The 17,661-nt window shown below is 45.4% G+C and overlaps 1 protein-coding gene across 8 annotated transcripts in view; it reads right to left on the bottom strand.

Moving 5' to 3' along the window:
• TFAP2E (transcription factor AP-2 epsilon) overlaps positions 1-17,661 on the bottom strand; it is a 78,707-nt gene that overhangs the window by 35,243 nt on the left and 25,803 nt on the right. For 6 of the 8 annotated variants that reach the window (XM_048500569.1, XM_048500570.1, XM_048500568.1 and 3 more), the window contains one exon: positions 5,955-6,068. The exons of the other annotated variants lie outside the window; for them this stretch is intronic. In XM_048500569.1, the coding sequence (XP_048356526.1) occupies positions 5,955-6,068 (114 nt within the window). The remainder of the gene's footprint in view (positions 1-5,954; positions 6,069-17,661) is intronic. 8 annotated transcript variants of the gene reach the window in all.

Genomic DNA, 17,661 nt, shown 5'->3' with positions numbered 1-17,661 from the left:
ATCCAGCTGCCAAAGACTTTCCACCCAGCTCCCAGCACAGGCCTTTGCAGCCATATACAATTACACACTTTAGCTAGTTTCTCCCAAGATGAGACGCCGCACAAGCCTGGGGAAAGACATCTGTAAATGTCCACACGCAAACTAGGACATGAAATGTTACTGACCAGATGTGGTGACTAAAACAACATTCTGCCAGAGCAGAATCAACATCACCGAGGGAAGAAAGGAGCTAGAGCATGTTTTGCCTGTGTCCAGCTTCTTATTTAGTGCATTTATATCCCACTTTTCTCCCCAACAGGGACCCAAAGTAGTATACAACATTCTCTTCACAGCATCCCTGTGAGTGCATGACTTGGTAACTAGAGCTCCCCAGTGAGCTTCTCGATGAAAAAACAGAGCCCTTCAGCAACAATTGTCTAATTCGACACAGTACATTCTCTGAAGCTTGAGAATTTTTCTTCCCTCTTCTAAGTCATGGGAGGATACACATCACTGCATAAAGACTGGCAGAACATTGAACAACATAGAGATGCATAGGGTAAGAACTTACTTATCACAATTAATTTATAAAATCTGCAGCACAAAATCTGGTGACAATCATTGCTTTAGGTGGTTGTAGACCAGATTGGGCTGACTAATGGATTAACCATGAAACCTCGAAGGAGCCTCCAGATTCAGAGGCTGTTTACCTCAGAATACTAGAATTGCGCGCGCCTTATCAGCCTGGTCAGACATGGCAGCCAGGTATGTGGGACTGCCCATCATTTTTTTACAGTTTTATAGGGTACATATGGGTTTTTTATGCATTGCCCAACAAGTCACGCGGCACACTGGAACCACTTTGTAGCTCTCAGGACAAATCTCTATCTGAAAGAAAGCAACCTTAATCAATCTCTACTCTAGGACTGTTTTGAGGGCAATAAAGATTAAAATGCACTTTGCTAAACAAAAAACACTGGAGTCTGGGCAAATGAGTGTAGCGGTATCAGGACAGAAACCAGAGGAAGGCCTGGATTCTGTGCATCTTTTCCCTATTGCTGCCTTCTGATATTTTTGTTCCAATCTGTGGAATAGACTTTCCCCCTTCTTCAGATTGTCTCCTTGAGGCCTAACTAACTTTAACCCCATCCTTTCTCCTTGGAGCTCTGGCAACAGGCTAGGTTCACTCCGCTCCTTATTTTTTCTCACAACAACCCTGTGAGGTAGGCTAGCTGCCCTATTAACATTCAAGGTTGAAAGGGGATTCAAGTCTGTGTTCGCTCCATAGTCCAGCACTCTCTCACCATTGTGCCACATTTCATCTTGGATCCAAGCCAAATTAATTAATGTGGGCAGGTGGGGGAGAGATAGAAAAGAAAGTTCGTAAATAGGCTGGAATATTCCTTTTCGCATGCACGTACACCAACATACATACAATCCTGTGGCCACAGGCTTGTTGCGGCAGATATATGATAACAAAATGGGACTTAATTGTCCTATTACAGAATCTGATTCAAAGTCACACAAACACACACATAAGAGTTGGCAAAAGAAATACAGAAAAGAGAATTAGCAGACACTAGGCTGTAAGGGGAGAGTTTGCTGGTTCCCTAAAGCAAAATCTGTGCATGGTTCCTTGAAGCACGAAAAAAAAAAAAATACATTAAGGCAATATCTTGCAAAAGACACCAGAGTGGCCTGTTTTTTATTATTATGCTTATTATTTTGTAAGGGTGAGCTACCCAGAAGAACCCATGCCTAAATATCTGATTTAATATAAAAAATTATACCTGCAGCTAAAACAGATTCATTTGCACACTCACACAACCCACACACCTCTAATTAAACAAGTCATAACAAAGTATGTGGAACTTGGCTGGATAGCAGATTGCCTTCAGGGTGCTTGAAGCAGGAAACTGAGGGCCGGAGCCCTACGGTCATGCGTGCACAGCTTCCAAGGCGGTATCTTGTATCTAGCATTACACATACCTGCATTCACCATAATTAGGCTTTTTTTTTTTACATACTTGGTCTTGCAGCCCTTCTGATTTCTGTATTAGAGTAACCATTAGCCTGTAGAGCCCTGTTTAGGTGATTCAATTCATCTTGTAGGAGGTGAGGTTCACAGATTCTGTTTGCACGATGTACCAAAGTTTTTATGGTGCTCCTTTTTTGCCTGGATGGTGATTGGAGTTTTTGTGTAGATATCTGTCTGTGTGAGTAGGTTTTCTGTATACCGTGTGTCCCAATTGCTGGTTTGGTTTGCGGATGACTAAAACATCTAAAAATGGCAGTTTTCCTTCATTTTCTTTCTCCATAGTAAATTGGATGTTTGGGTGGATCTTGTTGATATGGTCCAGGAACTTGTTTAGTTCTTCTTCTCCGTGGCTCCAAATGGTGAATGTGTCATCCACATAACGGAACCATATGGTGGGCTTTTTTGGTGCTGTTTTCAGGGCTTGTTTCTCAAAATGTTCCATATAAAAATTAGCTATTACAGGGCTAAGAGGGCTACCCATGGCAACCCCATCTTTCTGTTCATAGTATTCATTATCCCACTGGAAGTAGCTGGTAGTGAGACAATGTTGAAACAGGGCTGTGATGTCTTTTGGGAATTTCTGGTTAATGAGTGTCATGGTGTCTGCTATGGGGACCTTGGTGAATAGGGACACCACATCAAAACTGATCAGTTTGTCATTGGGGTTGAGTTTGAGTTTGCTGATTTTTTCAATGAAGTGAGTTGAGTCCTTAATGTAATGTGCATCTATTCAGATGCCCTCAACTATTGACCTGGTTGCCGCCTTTGTTACTCACAGGCAAGGTTTCCCCACCCACCCTGGACACTCCAACAGATATATACTCCACTTGCTTTCCCAACATCAGATCCTCTGAAGATGCCAGCCACAGATGCAGGCGAAACGTCAGGAGAGAATGCTGCTAGAACACGGCCATACAGCCCGGAAACCACACAGCACCCAAGTGATTCCGGCCGTGAAAGCCTTCGACAATACATTGAACATCTCTACGGGGAGAAATTGTTCCAAGACACACGGAAATTGGAAAAACTACGGCTCAGGAAAGCACACTTACTGTGTTCTCTAACCTTTCTTCTACGCTGCAGAGACACAGGTACTATCCCTTCATTTCTTGCAGCCAAAAGGACTTTCAAAACACCACAGGCTCACCGCATCTATAACCGCCTAGAACGCACGCTTTTACGTGAGAGAATCCACACCACCCGCAAAGAACTTGCAAACTTAGACAGGGAGTTATTAGTCCTTCATATCAATACCAGCCAAAAGATGAGTGCACAAGACTGGGATAACAAAAGATCCTCTGAAGATGCCAGCCACAGATGCAGGCGAAACGTCAGGAGAGAATGTTGCTAGAACACGGCCATACAGCCCGGAAACCACACAGCACCCAACTAAATTAGGACTCTCCCTACAGATAATGCATGCAAAAGCTGAGGTAGGGGTTCAGATACCATATTTTAGGTGCATATATACCAATCAATTTTGGATCAGATACCAGATCTTCCAGCTTGATTTGCTCAAATCACTGCTACAGAAAGTATGTACCACATGGTACCTGGCATCCTCCAGCCTACCCCATAGTGCCTACTAGGCAAACCAGGTTCCCCAGCAGCAAAACAAACAGCCCAACCTGCAATAGTCCTTTTCTGTTAGCGAAAGCACTCAGGGTGGAGGGGAGGGAAACTATGCTCAGGGAACTATTTGCCCACCCACTTTTTGAAGCTGAGTGTGAGATCACACATTAAATGGAAACCCCAACTCTAGATATCATCTATCAGATCCCAAAAGATGATGCTTCTTGGCCACTTCTGAAGCACCTTCTGCTCCACTGAAGCAGAGGAAAACCGGGAGTGGCTCCGTGCTATGGAGAAGAAGCAAATGGGTGCCAGGAAACCACAGGTACCATGTTGCCTTAAATGAACAGGCCGGGCTCCACATGCTCATGCCTGTAGTCCACCCCCTACCCAGATGGCTACATCCCCAGGCCCAGAGGTACCCATTTTTATTATTATTATTATTTCAAGCATCAGCAACCTTCAAGTATCTTGACAACACACCTGCTTCATGCAGGCCCAGACAGGCAGCTAAAACAGAAGGTTTTCTAGGCCCCAGGAAGCCTAGCATACATGGCTGTGGGGCAGAATTCAGCTTGCACGGTTGTGCAGGTCCAGGCTCTCACTTTGATACGCAGAGCACCTCAAAGCAAGGAAGTGGGAAATGCTAGTTAAACTGCAATTTTTTACACCACAATAACTGAAAATATACATTACCCTAATTTTCATTGCCTTCCCACAATGGGTCAGAATTTGGCACGCAACACTTAGCTCTTTTTGGCATGAAAATGGATCCACAAGTCAATATCTAGGTGGCAAATCAGCTTGGGTTTCAAGGGCTCTCAGCACTAAACTGGAAGACTTTAAAATTCTGGACTTTAAAAGCTGCCAAGTGACAGATTGGAGTGAAAATTCATTTCTGTACTAGCTTGTAAATAGGCACTGCCAAAGCAAATGTTCCCTTATCTAGTAATAGGACAGAGAAAAGGGTATTTGCTGCTTTTAAACAGGGACAGCAGTGAACTATATAGACCTTAGAATGCAGCCCAGGACTGGAATCACCTTTTCTTTTCCAGGGTCTCAGAGCAAGCCGTTCGCACAAACACCTTTCTCTCCTGCCTGCCACTGGCTGCCGCACAGTCCAATTACTCCTTTGCTAAACAGATTGTGTTAAATACTCACTGACTCAATGTAAGTATCAATTTGTGCAAAGGGAATATGGATCCACTCCAACTAGATCTATAATTACAGCGTTCTGCTAAAGAGACGAGGAATAATGTACCCTGGGGGACTTTCATCCAGGCAGATCTTCTTGTTTACAAGCTTGCGCAGAGGTCACTGGCAGAGAGTTCCCTTCCTCCCATCTTTGCTTTGCTTTTAGCTAAATTAAATGCTTCCTCCACCTTTCCAATACATCCATTATTGGAGCAGGCGCAGAGTTGCAACCCAACAGTCTACACTCTGTGAATCCAAATAAATAAATCCCAAGATTGTTTCTAAATGACAGAGGTTTCTCCTCTTTTCACATACTTTTGAAGCCCTGCTTGAATGTTCCCCTGAGATTATCTTTCTACCTCATCTCCCCAGCAGCCAGCCCTGGCAGGTATTTATCCACCTTTTGGAGAGAGAAAAATCTTCAATTAGGCTTCCTTGATAAAGGACAAACAGCAGCAAGAAGGGCAATTTTATCAGACAGTTGCCAGCACTGGAAAAAGATAGATGTGGTGATACAGAAAAGAAGTGGACTGTTTGTAACGAGCAACTTGAAATTGGATTGTGGATTTCCCACATTTGTAATGAGAATGTTGAGTCTTCACTGGGTTAAACAGTGGAGTTCAAAATGACTACTTCACAGAACACTATTCTATCTTTATATTGTCAGCTGCAGTGCCCTTGTGCATGTTGCAGAGCGTTCTGGGGCATGTCCTTAGAGGGCTCAGCTGCCACCTTGCACAAAATCTCAGCACCCAATGCTACCTTATGCATCACAAGGCAAGGTCAAAAACAGCAGACAGGCAAGCAAGCTTTTGGCCTGCTTGTAAATTGATTATCCCTTTTGCTGAAGTTTAATTTAAAATGAAAATTTTCAAGGAAGGACTTGAAAGATGATGTGAAGGTGGCTATTTCCAATTAAGTACCAGACTATCCTGATCTCATCAGATCTTAGAAGCCAAACAAGCTTGGCCTTGGTTAGTGTTTGGATGGGAGACCTCCTACACAGAGGGAAACCAATTCTTACTTATAGGGTTGTCATAAGTCAGCTGCGACTTGACAGCACTTTACATGCACAATTAAATGCTAGGATTCCTACACTTGCCACAAAACCAAGCAAACGCTGAGATTCCTACACATTTCAGAATTAGGGCTGAACAGCATATTAACTAACCTGAGACAGAACTGATGTTGCCTAGCGGATGGCTTTGTACAAGGGACCAGAATTCAGATCTCATCTTAGCTGTTGGTGGCTTTAAGATACTATCTCTGAGCATCAGTTTTCCATCTGCAAAATGGGAACAAGAAGAAGAAGAAACTACCTCATGGATCTGTTGTGATTTTTTAAAAAGAATCAAGAATAAGCATTGGCCATTATCAGGCATTTTATGCATTGTCCTGTAAATCAAGAACCATTTTAAAAATCTCATGAACAGGTAAAAATCAGAACTGGCAAGGTTTAACTGAGAGAGTAATGCATCGATATTGGCTTTAATTGGGATTGGATTCATCAGGGGAAGCAGATTTTAATTGGCAAGTTACACAGGTATGGTCTGGGGTCACCACCATGTCACACTTGACATAGCCATTATTTAGTGACATGCGGTTTGTCCATATTTCCCACAAATATGGTGCTTGATTCAGATAAAGACCACAGTGTGCATGGAGCAGGGTCCTCAGCCCCCCCCCCTTCCATTTTTTTTCTCAACCCACAACAGTTCCAATTGGAGAGCTATTTGGGCTAATCGGGAACCTTTATATATCCCAAAGAACACACAGGTTTTCCCAAATGTTTGACTTATTCTATCATGTGGGCCATAATAGGGAACAAAAAAAGAATGCATGTTAAGAATGCAATAATATGCTAATTTATTTGTTCAGAATTTGTTCATTAATTGATTTGTCAGTTCACAGGCAAACAGGCAAACAACTGAAAATTCACTAGTCGCTCATCAACCTTGGTAGGTATGTCAAACCAAGTGGGTGAGGGGAATCATCTGTAGCGGCTTATAACTCCAGATTTATGTCTGGGAAACAGCTGGCTGAGCAGGCATAAGGGATTTCTGGGTTTGTAGCCAGGTTGTTTTGTTCAAAGTAGAAGGCAATTTAGGAACGAAAAGCTAGTGATTTCAAGACTTCCATTATGTTCCTTTCCTACACCTCTGAGTGCCCTGTCAAGAGGAATGAACTAAGAAATACCATCTCATATAAACATCCTCAACCCCATATCTGCTGCCGAAGGGAGGCCACTTCATTTTGTCTTGTCAAATTTACTTTTGATGCCTTACATTAAGTCAATGGTAGATTTCATTTCAGTCACTCCTCAGTATCAATTGAGCTGAGGAAACAGTAGACTCAACTCAATACCTCGGTCAACAACAAGGATTTTACTTCACTTACATTTACATGCAGTTTGGAAGAAAGAGGGGACCAGAATTGTGCAAGTATCTGGAAGTGATGTCACTGTGTTGTGCAACCTCTAGGAATTTCCCCCAACGTCCCCTTGGGGATCGCAGAAATTCTAGGAACACTGCACAATGTGGTTGTTGTGACATCACTTCCAGGCACTTGGGTGAAAGTGATATCACAGTGTTGCACAATGCTCGTTCGATCTCCATCCTTCCCCATGCTCCCACCAGTTGCCAGTGAAGGGATGGCTACTCTACAGACAGAAATAAATTATTCCATTTAGCTTTTATTCAAGGGACAGAATATTTTTCCCACAGGCTGCTTGCACCCCTAGGTTTGAGCCTGGTTCCTCCTGTGTCCTTCAGGGAAAGCAGAAAATGTCTGGGGGGAAAGGTGTAGAGTGTAAAATAAGTGCTGCAAATAGGATTGAGAAATACCTGGAGATATTGGGAAGGAATGGAACCAGGAGGGGCAGAGTTTGGGAAAGGAAGTGACTTCAGAAGGGTACAATATCACAAAGTCCAACCCCCAGAGCTGCCATTTTCTCCAGGGGAACCGATTTCTGTAGTTTAGAGCTTCAGTGTAATCGCAGGAGATCTCCAGCTGAGGAATAGGGCTGCCGAATCTAAATTGGAAAATAACTGAAGGTTTTGGGGATGGAGACTGAGGAGAGTGGGGTTGGGGGAGGGGACGGGAGGGGAGGGGAGGGACTTCAATGGAGTATAATACTACACAGTCTGCCTTCCAAAGTGGCCATTTTCTCCAGGGGAACTGATGTCTGTTGCCCGGACATCAGTTATAATAGCGGGAGATATCCAGCCACCACCTGGATATTGGCAACCCTAATTAGCAACCCTAGCTGCAGAGGTGCTGTAAAACATCCATAAAGCTGCTAAAAGAGAACAGGAATTGTTTTTCCTCCCCAGGACAAACTTCTATTGCTGACCCACCAAGCCAACATTCAGCAACCTTTGGAGGCACTGACCACACCCACAGTCATCACTGATCGGTCATGACTTTTCTCCTCTATGAATGGCTCCTGTTTCCTCAGGGAAGCCTCCCACTGCTGCTTTTCCAAACTGCAACACGAGTAGCGGGTGGAGACAGTCAGAGGAAAAAAATGATGCAACCCGACACCAAAATAAATATGGCTGCAAGGGAATTAATTCTGCGGCTTGCCAATTAAGGGCCTGTTCCCTTTTTTTTTTCAAACTGGCTGGAGCCCTAGAAGTACAACCCGTGAAACAGCTCAGCAGAGGCGCTCCCTGTTTGGCGGTAAACCTGCTGGCATTTTTTTTCTTTGCACAAGTTCTTGTACTAGAGGTGCCAGCAGTGGTGTATCTACCTAGGGACAAAAGGTACCCCTAGTCCCCGGGCACCACTCTTTTAGTCACACGGGGGCGCAAAAGCAGCCCCCCACATGACCAGGAGGTCCTGCTGCCTTGTCGTTTTCGTGTGCCTCGACCCCGTCCGTGTCAGTCGAGGCACGCAAAAACGACAAGGCAGCAGGACTTCCTGCTGCCTCCAACCGCCCTCAACCCCACCCTGGACTCCCCACTCCATTCCTTCCCCCCCCCCCTGCCGGCTGGGCTCCCAGCCGGCAGCCGGCAGCCTCTTCTGACATCCCCTCTGGGCAGGCCAGAACAGACTGCAGTCCAAGCCTCAGAGACCAGCTTTTATAAGGACTAAGGCTAGGGGGGGCTTGGGAAGCAGGAAGTCCCACCCCTTCCTGCTCCCCAAGCCCCACCCCCAGCCTCATTGCTTATAAAAGCAGGTCTCCGAGGCTGGGACTGCAGTCTCATCTGGCCTGCCTGGAAAGGAGGTCAGAAGAAACTGCAGGCTGCCGGCTGGAAGCCCAGCCGGCAGGGGAAGGTGGGCACCCTAGACCTTGTCCATGTCCATAGTGACATGAGTGGGGGTCAAGGGCAGTGGGGGTGGAGCCTGGGGGCATCAGGGGGCAGAGCTGGGGTGGTAGGGGGGCAGAGCCTGGGTGGCATCCTGGATACAATTTGTCTCTGGGCACCATTTACCCCCGGTATGCCTCTGGGTGCCAGAGCCAGGAAATTCCTGAAGAACTAGGGGATAGAGCTACTGAGTGGAGGGTTTGGGGCAGAGAAGAACCTCAGCATGGTAGTCCAGAGATCAGCTGTAATTCTGAGGATGTACAGGCCTCACCCAGAGGTGTACAGGGAGAAAATGGCACCCGGAGACAATTCTTTCTCCAGGCTGCTTTGGGAAATGGGGCAGGGCTCTGGGCATGCCCCCCCCCCCCGGCTCCCCGCAGCCCGGCTTCTCTCCCCAGAGCCTCCAGCGATGTGCTTTTAAAAGCTGGGAGGCCGGGGTGTCAGGAAGGGTTGTGGTCTTCCTGTTGCCTTGTCTCCCCAGAAGGCATCTGGTCACGTAGTTTTGTGCCCCCCACATGATTTTGCATCCCCCATGTGACCAGATTAGTTGCGCCTGGGGACATGGGTTACCCCATGTCCCTAGGCAGATACGCCTCTGGCCTCACCTGGAGGATGACAACCCTTGTTTGTATTAGTACAAGTTTCCAACAATGGGCAGATGCCTCCAGAAGTGAAAAGAAGGACATGAAGGTGAAAAGATCATCCCTTCTTCCATTTCCTCTTCTTCTGATTCCCAGAGGTAGACTGTCTCCTGCCATGGATGTTCCATTTAGCTACCAGGAGCAATCAGTAAGCTTTTCCAGCTACAAATCTGTCTAATCCTTTAAAACTACCGCTAATGATCTCACAGAAGAAAGACGTGAGGTTTCTCAAAAATTCCACCTTGAGATTGCTTATCTTAAATCTTTAAAAGGCAAGAAATTAGGCTAAAAGAGTAAGTGACTTGAGGCACCATAATGGCTGTCAAATCAAACTGGCAGGCTTTTGCTTTTTCAAGAATGTTGCAACAAAACAAAAACCTCAGAGACATGTGATAACAGATCATAGGCCCCATCCAGAAAGGGGAGGTGGTTTCATTTTTTGTTTTTACAGAATCATAAATTTTGCCAAGAATCTGAGCTGCTTGGAGGGGGGGGGGGGACGCAACATTGCAATTACAACCAAATTTTCCAGGCTTGTACTTCTTTTTTCTTTTGCCGAAGCTCATTTTTTGCACATTATCTTTTGCTCTCTTGGCACTCGCACAAAAAAGCAAATGGTTATATATAATGAACGCACAAAACACACACTGTGTACACGGCTGGTAACCCATTCCTTATTCAGTGGTATTTAATGAAAAGCCTGTTATGTTCTAATTAAAGAGAAAATCATTACGGTAGTTAGCGTTCAGCTCGTTTGTTGAGGTTGTGGGTTTTTTTTAATGTAATGACATTTTTATCTGCAAGAAAAACCATTTCCTTGCAAGGGAAACTTGCCCGCTTCTTTGAGCAATTAGAAAATGTTATGTAAAATGATCATGAGAGCTGCATTGGTCTACTTGTGCTTCTGATCGCTATATAGCATTTATTATAATTATACAACCCAATCTTCAGAAGACATACACCCTTCTGAGTCAACTGAAATAAATAGACTAGAAGGGTGTGACACTTGGGTGCTGTGTGGTTTCTGGGCTGTATGGCCGTGTTCTGTATAGCCCGGAAACCACACAGCACCCAAGTGATTCCGGCCGTGAAAGCCTTCGACAATACAGGGTGTGACACTGTTTAGGATGGCACTAATAGTGAACCAGAGAATGTGTTTCTTTTCTTTTCTTTTTAACTTGACCCCTTCAGGTACATAGCAATATAATCCAAAACAGAATTTTAAGCCTCTAAATCCATTGACTTCTGTGGATTAAGAAGGGCGTAACTCTTCCTAGGATGGCACTGTAAATGTCTAGGATTGGCTCTCTTGGCTTAAGTGGCTGGAGGGGATCCTCCTGTTAGTTCACCAGGATATTTTATGGTTTTTGAACTAGGCACGTTGACAGTGGTAGACAGGACTCTTAGCAGCTGTCAACCATGCTAGAAATGGGACCTCCATATACAGAGACAGTAAATTTCTGACTACCAGATGCTAGAAATGAACAGCAGGGAGAGATTGTCGCTTCAATTTCCTGCCTGTGAGGTTTCCAGAAGCTGCCCCATCATTGGAAACAATTTGTGGGACCTTGATCTGACCGAGCAGCGCAGTTCTTAAACTTGGACGCCTTATGGGCAGGACAGATGCCCATTTATTTATGACAGAGATCCAGGCAGTTCATTCTGTTTACAAATGTGGTTGCCAACAGACCTGGAAGAAAATGTCCTGTCCCAACAGTGGCTATGTGTGGAAATGGGTAGGCGAACCATTCCATGAAATGGAGGTAATTAACATCACATAGCAAATTATATCCCAGTTAAGTTTTGATTAAAGGGACAGGACATTCTCACCCCCACCCCTCTGAGGCCTGTTAGCAATCCTAGCTAAAGATACGTGAAGCAAGTACCCAAGATGTAGACAGCAGTAACAGCCAAGCTAGACGAAATGGCTTCCTGTGACCAACTCAGGTATGCCAACTCCATTTTACAATCTGATGTTAGTTATTGAGAGGGCCCAACTCTGATTGGACCCAGAGGGTGGGGGAATAAGATGTCCCTCCCCCACAATACCCTTTCAGCTGCTGAAACAGCTGTGGGGGCAGAGGAGAGGAGAGCTCCTCCTGCAGTGCCAGAGGCCTGTGCTTGAGGATCTGGCCTTTGGAGCATTGTTAAATTGCCTGTGTTAGGCTTTTTAAATGGGGGCGGTGTCCCCTTGTTGGACTTGGGGACACTGTCACATCTAGTTTGGACATAAGATCCTTGTGACATGGTTCATGCACTTGTCTGTGTTTTGTACTTTACAAAAAGAAAAAAAACAATACCCAAACCAAGTATAGATATCAAAATCCTGCTCCACTTCTTGTGAGCAAAGAAAGGCTGGATCTTGTGACCTGTCTTTGCAGAAGTGCAAATCAAGCACTTCTGCATGTTGTTATGCTCTCATCCTCCCACACCATCCTCTAGTACAGTGGATATTCAAATTATGTTCCAGGGAACTTTGGAACACCTTGCATGCTTATCCTGGAGTAGGGAGAGAGAACTCTCAGTGCAAAGGATCAGCAAGGAAAAACCTTCCCTATTGTTCTCTTCTGGTTCACTTCCCTTGCAGAGAAATAGCATGAGTTGGACTAACTGGAGCACGGGTCTAAGGATCTAAAAAAGGACCAGCCTTTTGTTTGTTCATAACATAAGAGTGTCCACGTAATGAATAAAGGCTTGTGGTTAGAATAAAACTTTTTCTGGGTTAAAAAAAAACCCCAGGGTGGTTGGAACAACGCTTTTGCAATTTGACTTGCCCACCCATGACATAGGATACACACTTCAAGTCACCTCATATTTATGTGACTGGAAGAGGCGCATATTTAGCCATAAATGCTCCATTGGAGCATTTTTACAGATGGAAGCATCTCTATAGGTGGAGCATGACTTTCTCCCCTCCCCTTGCTGAAGCTCTAAATGGCCCCTCACGCCATTCCTGGGAAGAGGTGAGAAAATTGCACAACATGGGCAGAAATCCCTCTGTCTACTACTCAAGAACTACTCTGAGGGGTCCAAGACTATGATTACAAGTGTAGCGGAATTCTTCGTAGGTGACTTAAACAGGCCCAAACTTCCGAACTCAGAAATAACTATTCTTATTCACCCACATACATTTCTGTCATTAAACAGTTAAAGACATTAAAGATGCAGGCAGATGGTCAGGCAGGGCAAGAAATATCTAGTAGTTTCTGTTGGTTCTCCCTTTCTTTGGTGCCCCACCCAGCAGGGCGGTCTGGCTGAAGATCTGGCACAATCTAAGAAAAGTATTGAGAATGCCTTCAGTGTCACTGTCTCAGCTCATGTGGGACTTCCAGTGACATCCAAAAAGCCTGGTCAGCATAGTTCCAAAACTGAGGGTCCAATTGCCCTGATTCAGTCAGATAACACTGTTAGGAACTTGTTTCATTCAAGTGCTTGCTGCCAGGTTTTGGGGGGCCCTTGGCAGAGCTCCCATCTGCCCATCCCGAGAGTTGCTCTCACACCTTCCTTTCCACCCATGCATATACATTCCCTTCACCTGCCTGGGCACCCTTTTCCTGCTTACAAGCCTTCTAATCACCAATGCTCAGTTTTCTGCACCACCAGCACTCCCTTTCCATGGCAGCACTGGCGAGCGCATGCAGACAGGATCACTGCTGCTATTACCACTATAGTGCCACCAATGTGCATCACCCACTTGCCCTTCCTAAATGACGTTGGACAGTTGGGAACATGGGTACAGACAGGTGGCAAGGGGAGGTGCATGGGAAGGGGTCAATGGCAGCAGGACCCACTGGAACTCTAGGACCCTGGCAGCTGCCCCGCCTTATATTATGCTGATGCCAGCCCTGCTTTCCATATTACCCTTTGCCCTTTTTCAGACTTGATTTGTGACAGTTTGCTTAAACTTAAAAGTCAGTTGCTATGCCAGGTTGGGAGCAATCAAGTGCTCTTAAGGTCTGCTGCCACCTTGACATTTTCTTTCTTTTATTCCTATATTCCACTTCCAGCTTAATGAATTTCTTCCTTTTTTGCTCCCATAGCCAGACACAGCAGTCTTGAATCAGTTGTCAGTGTCAGCTCTTGTTTGTGTGGCTAGTGTTAAATATTCCTCTTGTTTATATGGCTAGTATGAAATATTCCTTTCCACCATGTAAGAAAAGCCACTTACTCTTATCATTGTTACTGTGCTGTTACAAAACAATACAAGCACACCAAATTAAAATGATGAGCAGAAGCTTTGCCTGCAAAGTGAAAAGTAGGACTCAGAGGTGATGCTCCCAGGGGACCGGGGGCAGGGGGGTGCGCGATGCACCAGGCACATGAATTTGGGTCACGTGGGGGCGCAAAATCCCCCAACCCCTCCCCCCCCCACTCACTTTAGAAAACCGAGCAGGCTGGAGAACAGGCCTCCCTATTCTGGTAGGAACTACATTTCTCAGGGGTCTCCTGGGAAATGTAGTTTCCACCAGAACAGGAAGGCCTGTTCTGCAGCCTGTTCAGTTATCTAAAGTAAGTGTGGGGGGGCGCCACGGGGGGCCAGCGTGATTCCCCCCCACAGGGGCCCCCCTGCGGCGCCCCCCCCCCTTACTTTAGGAAACCGAGCAGACCGGAGAACAGGCTTTCCTGTTCTGGTGGGAACTACATTTCCGAGGAGCCCCTGGGAAATGTAGTTCCCACCAGAACAAGAAGCCCTGTTCTCCAGCCTGCTCGGTTTTCTAAAGTAAGTGGGAGGAGTGGGAGTGGGAGTGGGAGTGGGAGGGGGGGCGCCGCCGTGGGAGGGGGGGCGCCGCCGCGGGAGGGGGTGAAAAAGCCAGAGTGCGCACCGGGCGCACTCTGGCCCAGCTACGCCTCTGGAAGGACTTTATTCCCCCCTCGCCCCCCATATGAACTTGCAGCTGAGAATTGATTCATAAATGCTGCGAAGAGGGAGGGCGATGATTAGTCAGAAAAGCAAAAGGAACATTGAAGGAAGAAGTAGACTGCTAAATGGGAATCATTTCCTAGTAAACATAGAAATGGACCCTGCTTGTGTGTTTTTAATGAGGAATCAGTGCTACATTAAACACCCTGTGGAGCTCCAGTTTCAAGACAACTTGCTACTGATTGTGGAAGAGTAATCCTTCATCACAATTACATATGGCTAGTTTCTGAGTGTGTACCTAGAACACTTCCCAGAATCCTCTGCATGGCCACTGACAAGTTCTGACGGAATATTCATCAGACACGTTGCTGTGGAAAGGGCTTTCTAAAAGTACAATGCTCAAAAATCATTGCTGTCATAGAAACTTGAAAAACGCTTATGAGCCTAGCCTTTTATAAAGTTTTCCCCCCATGATCCACAGAAGGGCATGTTGCAGAAGCATCAAGAGATGTTTTGCATGATGCCAACAACTCTCTCATGCAGCGAGTTGCACTAATGATATGAGAAATTCATCATGGGTGTGCTGCTAATGTTATATTTGTGGCAAACATAACATAAAATCCATCTTGAATTAACGGCAGCAGGAACTTTCGTGCTTCAAGAAACAGCTCTGTTCTTTGCAACATGCACATTAACAGCTGAAACACAAACTTTCCCCTAGCATTACATTCTCCTGTTCTGGCGAGCAACTGGGAGAATGAAATTGGGTAGCCTAAAGCCTTTATCCAAAGGGCAAATCTATAATTACATACAATAAAACAGAGGAATGATGAACCCTGATGCTCTCCCAAGACTGTAGGCTGCATGAAGAATATAGCGTTTCTCAAGTAGTTTAAGTAATTGAGAGAAACATCTCATGGTGTACAATGTACATACTATATATTTCCTTTGCCTCACTGTTGCCTTACTCAAACAGCTTTGGCAAATTTTTGGAAACTCTGCAAAAACTTGACAGCCATGCTTGTCAGATGCACAAGCAGCAATCCCTCTTTCAAACTGAAATGGGTAACCAGCTGGCAGTTGCTGAGAGATGCCAACACTCACAACATTTTTCCACTTTTAAGATCCTAAAAGCAGAGGCCCAGTTTTGAGCAGTGAAACTCCCCTTTCTACCTTCTTGTACAACCTGAGGCAAATTAAGGCCGTTTTCAGGGATGAAACCAGGACAAACCTTAGCTCAAATTAGTACCCCAGTTAACACTGAACATAATCAAGGTAATGCCACAGTACTACAGGAGGAGGGAGGGAGGGAGGGAGGGAGAGCAGTTTCCTTGGTAGAATTTTGTGAGAGGATTATAGAGATAATGGGTTGGACTGTGCAGATCTGTGATACAAACAGCAGTGCTTTCCCTGGCTCTGGAAGCCTTCCTTGAACATAAGAGGCCCTTTCATGCAGAAAGGGGTGTGGGGATGTCCATTTAGAGAACAGATTGGCAAGATCCTGCTCAGCATCAGGTCCTTTGAACCCTTCTAGATGTTTTTGGAGAGCCAACATGGTGTAGTGGTCCAGGTCCAAATCCCCACTCCCTTCATTAAAGCTTGCTGGGCCAGTGTCACAATCTCAGCCCTGACCCTGTGTAGTATTTGCATAGGGATCTCCAAGGAATACCAGGGTTGTGACAGAGAAGCAGGCAACAGCAAACCACCTCCAAATGTCTGAGGGATCCGTCTGAAGATGTGCGTTAGGTTTGAGGGTGAGCGTGATTTAAGAACTGCCTTGGCAAACGGGCAACAGCTCAACAAAGAAGCATGAAGATGATTAAGAGGTCTGGAGAGCAAGTCCTAGGAGGAAAAGCAAAAGGAACTCATTCTGTTTAGCCTAGAGAAGGGGAAAAAGATTAAGGGGGTGGGGGGCATACTGAGAGTTTTGAAATATTTAAAAGAATGTCAGAGAGAAGAAGGGAAACTATCCTTTACAGCATTCACCGGGGATCAAAAGATGCAAAGGTGGGGGTGGGGATGACAAACGGGTGTGTCTCAAGCAGCTAAGCATTAGGGGGAAAAGATGTTCAGTAATAGAACTGGCTGTCTAGGGAAAATGTACAAATGCCTTCTTTGGATGCTTGGGCAAAGTCCTCGCAGGCAGGTCCTCTTCTGTGCCATAATTCTGTGCAGAAAATGTACAGGATATGACACTGGACTACATCTGGATTTATGCCTAAGTTAGGTAAGCTATAGCTGCCTTAGAGTCTTTTGTAAGGGACCTCTAAATTAAAAAAAAAACACTAAACAAGACTAAACTATTATTAGCGAGTTAATAATATGGGGTCTCTTAAATATGCACTGTTTAGGGCAGCAGCATCTCTTAGCCTAGCCCTAAACTGTACTTAAGAATCTGGTCATGTCCCAAGAACTCTGGGATTAGGTTTTCCATGGAAGTGATGTCATTCCTATCTAGGAAACACTGAAAACTCCATAGTTTTACCAAAGAGTTTGTCAATTCCTAGAGTGGCACAATGTCACTTCCATATTTTCATGGAAGTAATGTCATGCTGTCAGATGACAGCCACTCCTCCATGTCCTCCCCCTGGTTGCTAGGCCAGGCTTGGCAACCTGATTGGATTGAGGCTAGGTCACAGGGATAGGAGAGCACCATTTATCTGGTCTCAATCACCTCTCTTCTGAACTGCTATTTGCCTCATGGGGATGGGGGAACAGCTGCTCAAAAAGGCCAGTTTGCTTCAGGACAATTATACTGGGTGAAGAGTAATATCTTCCCCCTTCCAACCATCCATTGCCTGGTCAAGATGTTGCTCTCCCTAACTACTTTAAAAAAAACAAACAAACATCAGGCAGCTCTAAGCAGATCTATGGCCCTCAGCTCACTTGTCAACCAAAAACTGACTCCGAAAGCTGCTGAGGTGTATCTAATGCAAATAGCCATTGCTGTTCAGCAATGCTAATGCACAGTAGCTGAGAGAAGAGCTGTGATGTGCAAGACTGCCAGTTCAGATCCAATCTTTCCTACAAAGATAGTTAAGAAGCCTAAAGTGAGTCATTCTCTCA

Source organism: Sphaerodactylus townsendi, linkage group LG06, assembly GCF_021028975.2.
Source record: "Sphaerodactylus townsendi isolate TG3544 linkage group LG06, MPM_Stown_v2.3, whole genome shotgun sequence".
Taxonomy (NCBI): Eukaryota; Metazoa; Chordata; class Lepidosauria; order Squamata; family Sphaerodactylidae; genus Sphaerodactylus; species Sphaerodactylus townsendi.
This window is presented reverse-complemented; position numbering and strand designations above follow the sequence as displayed.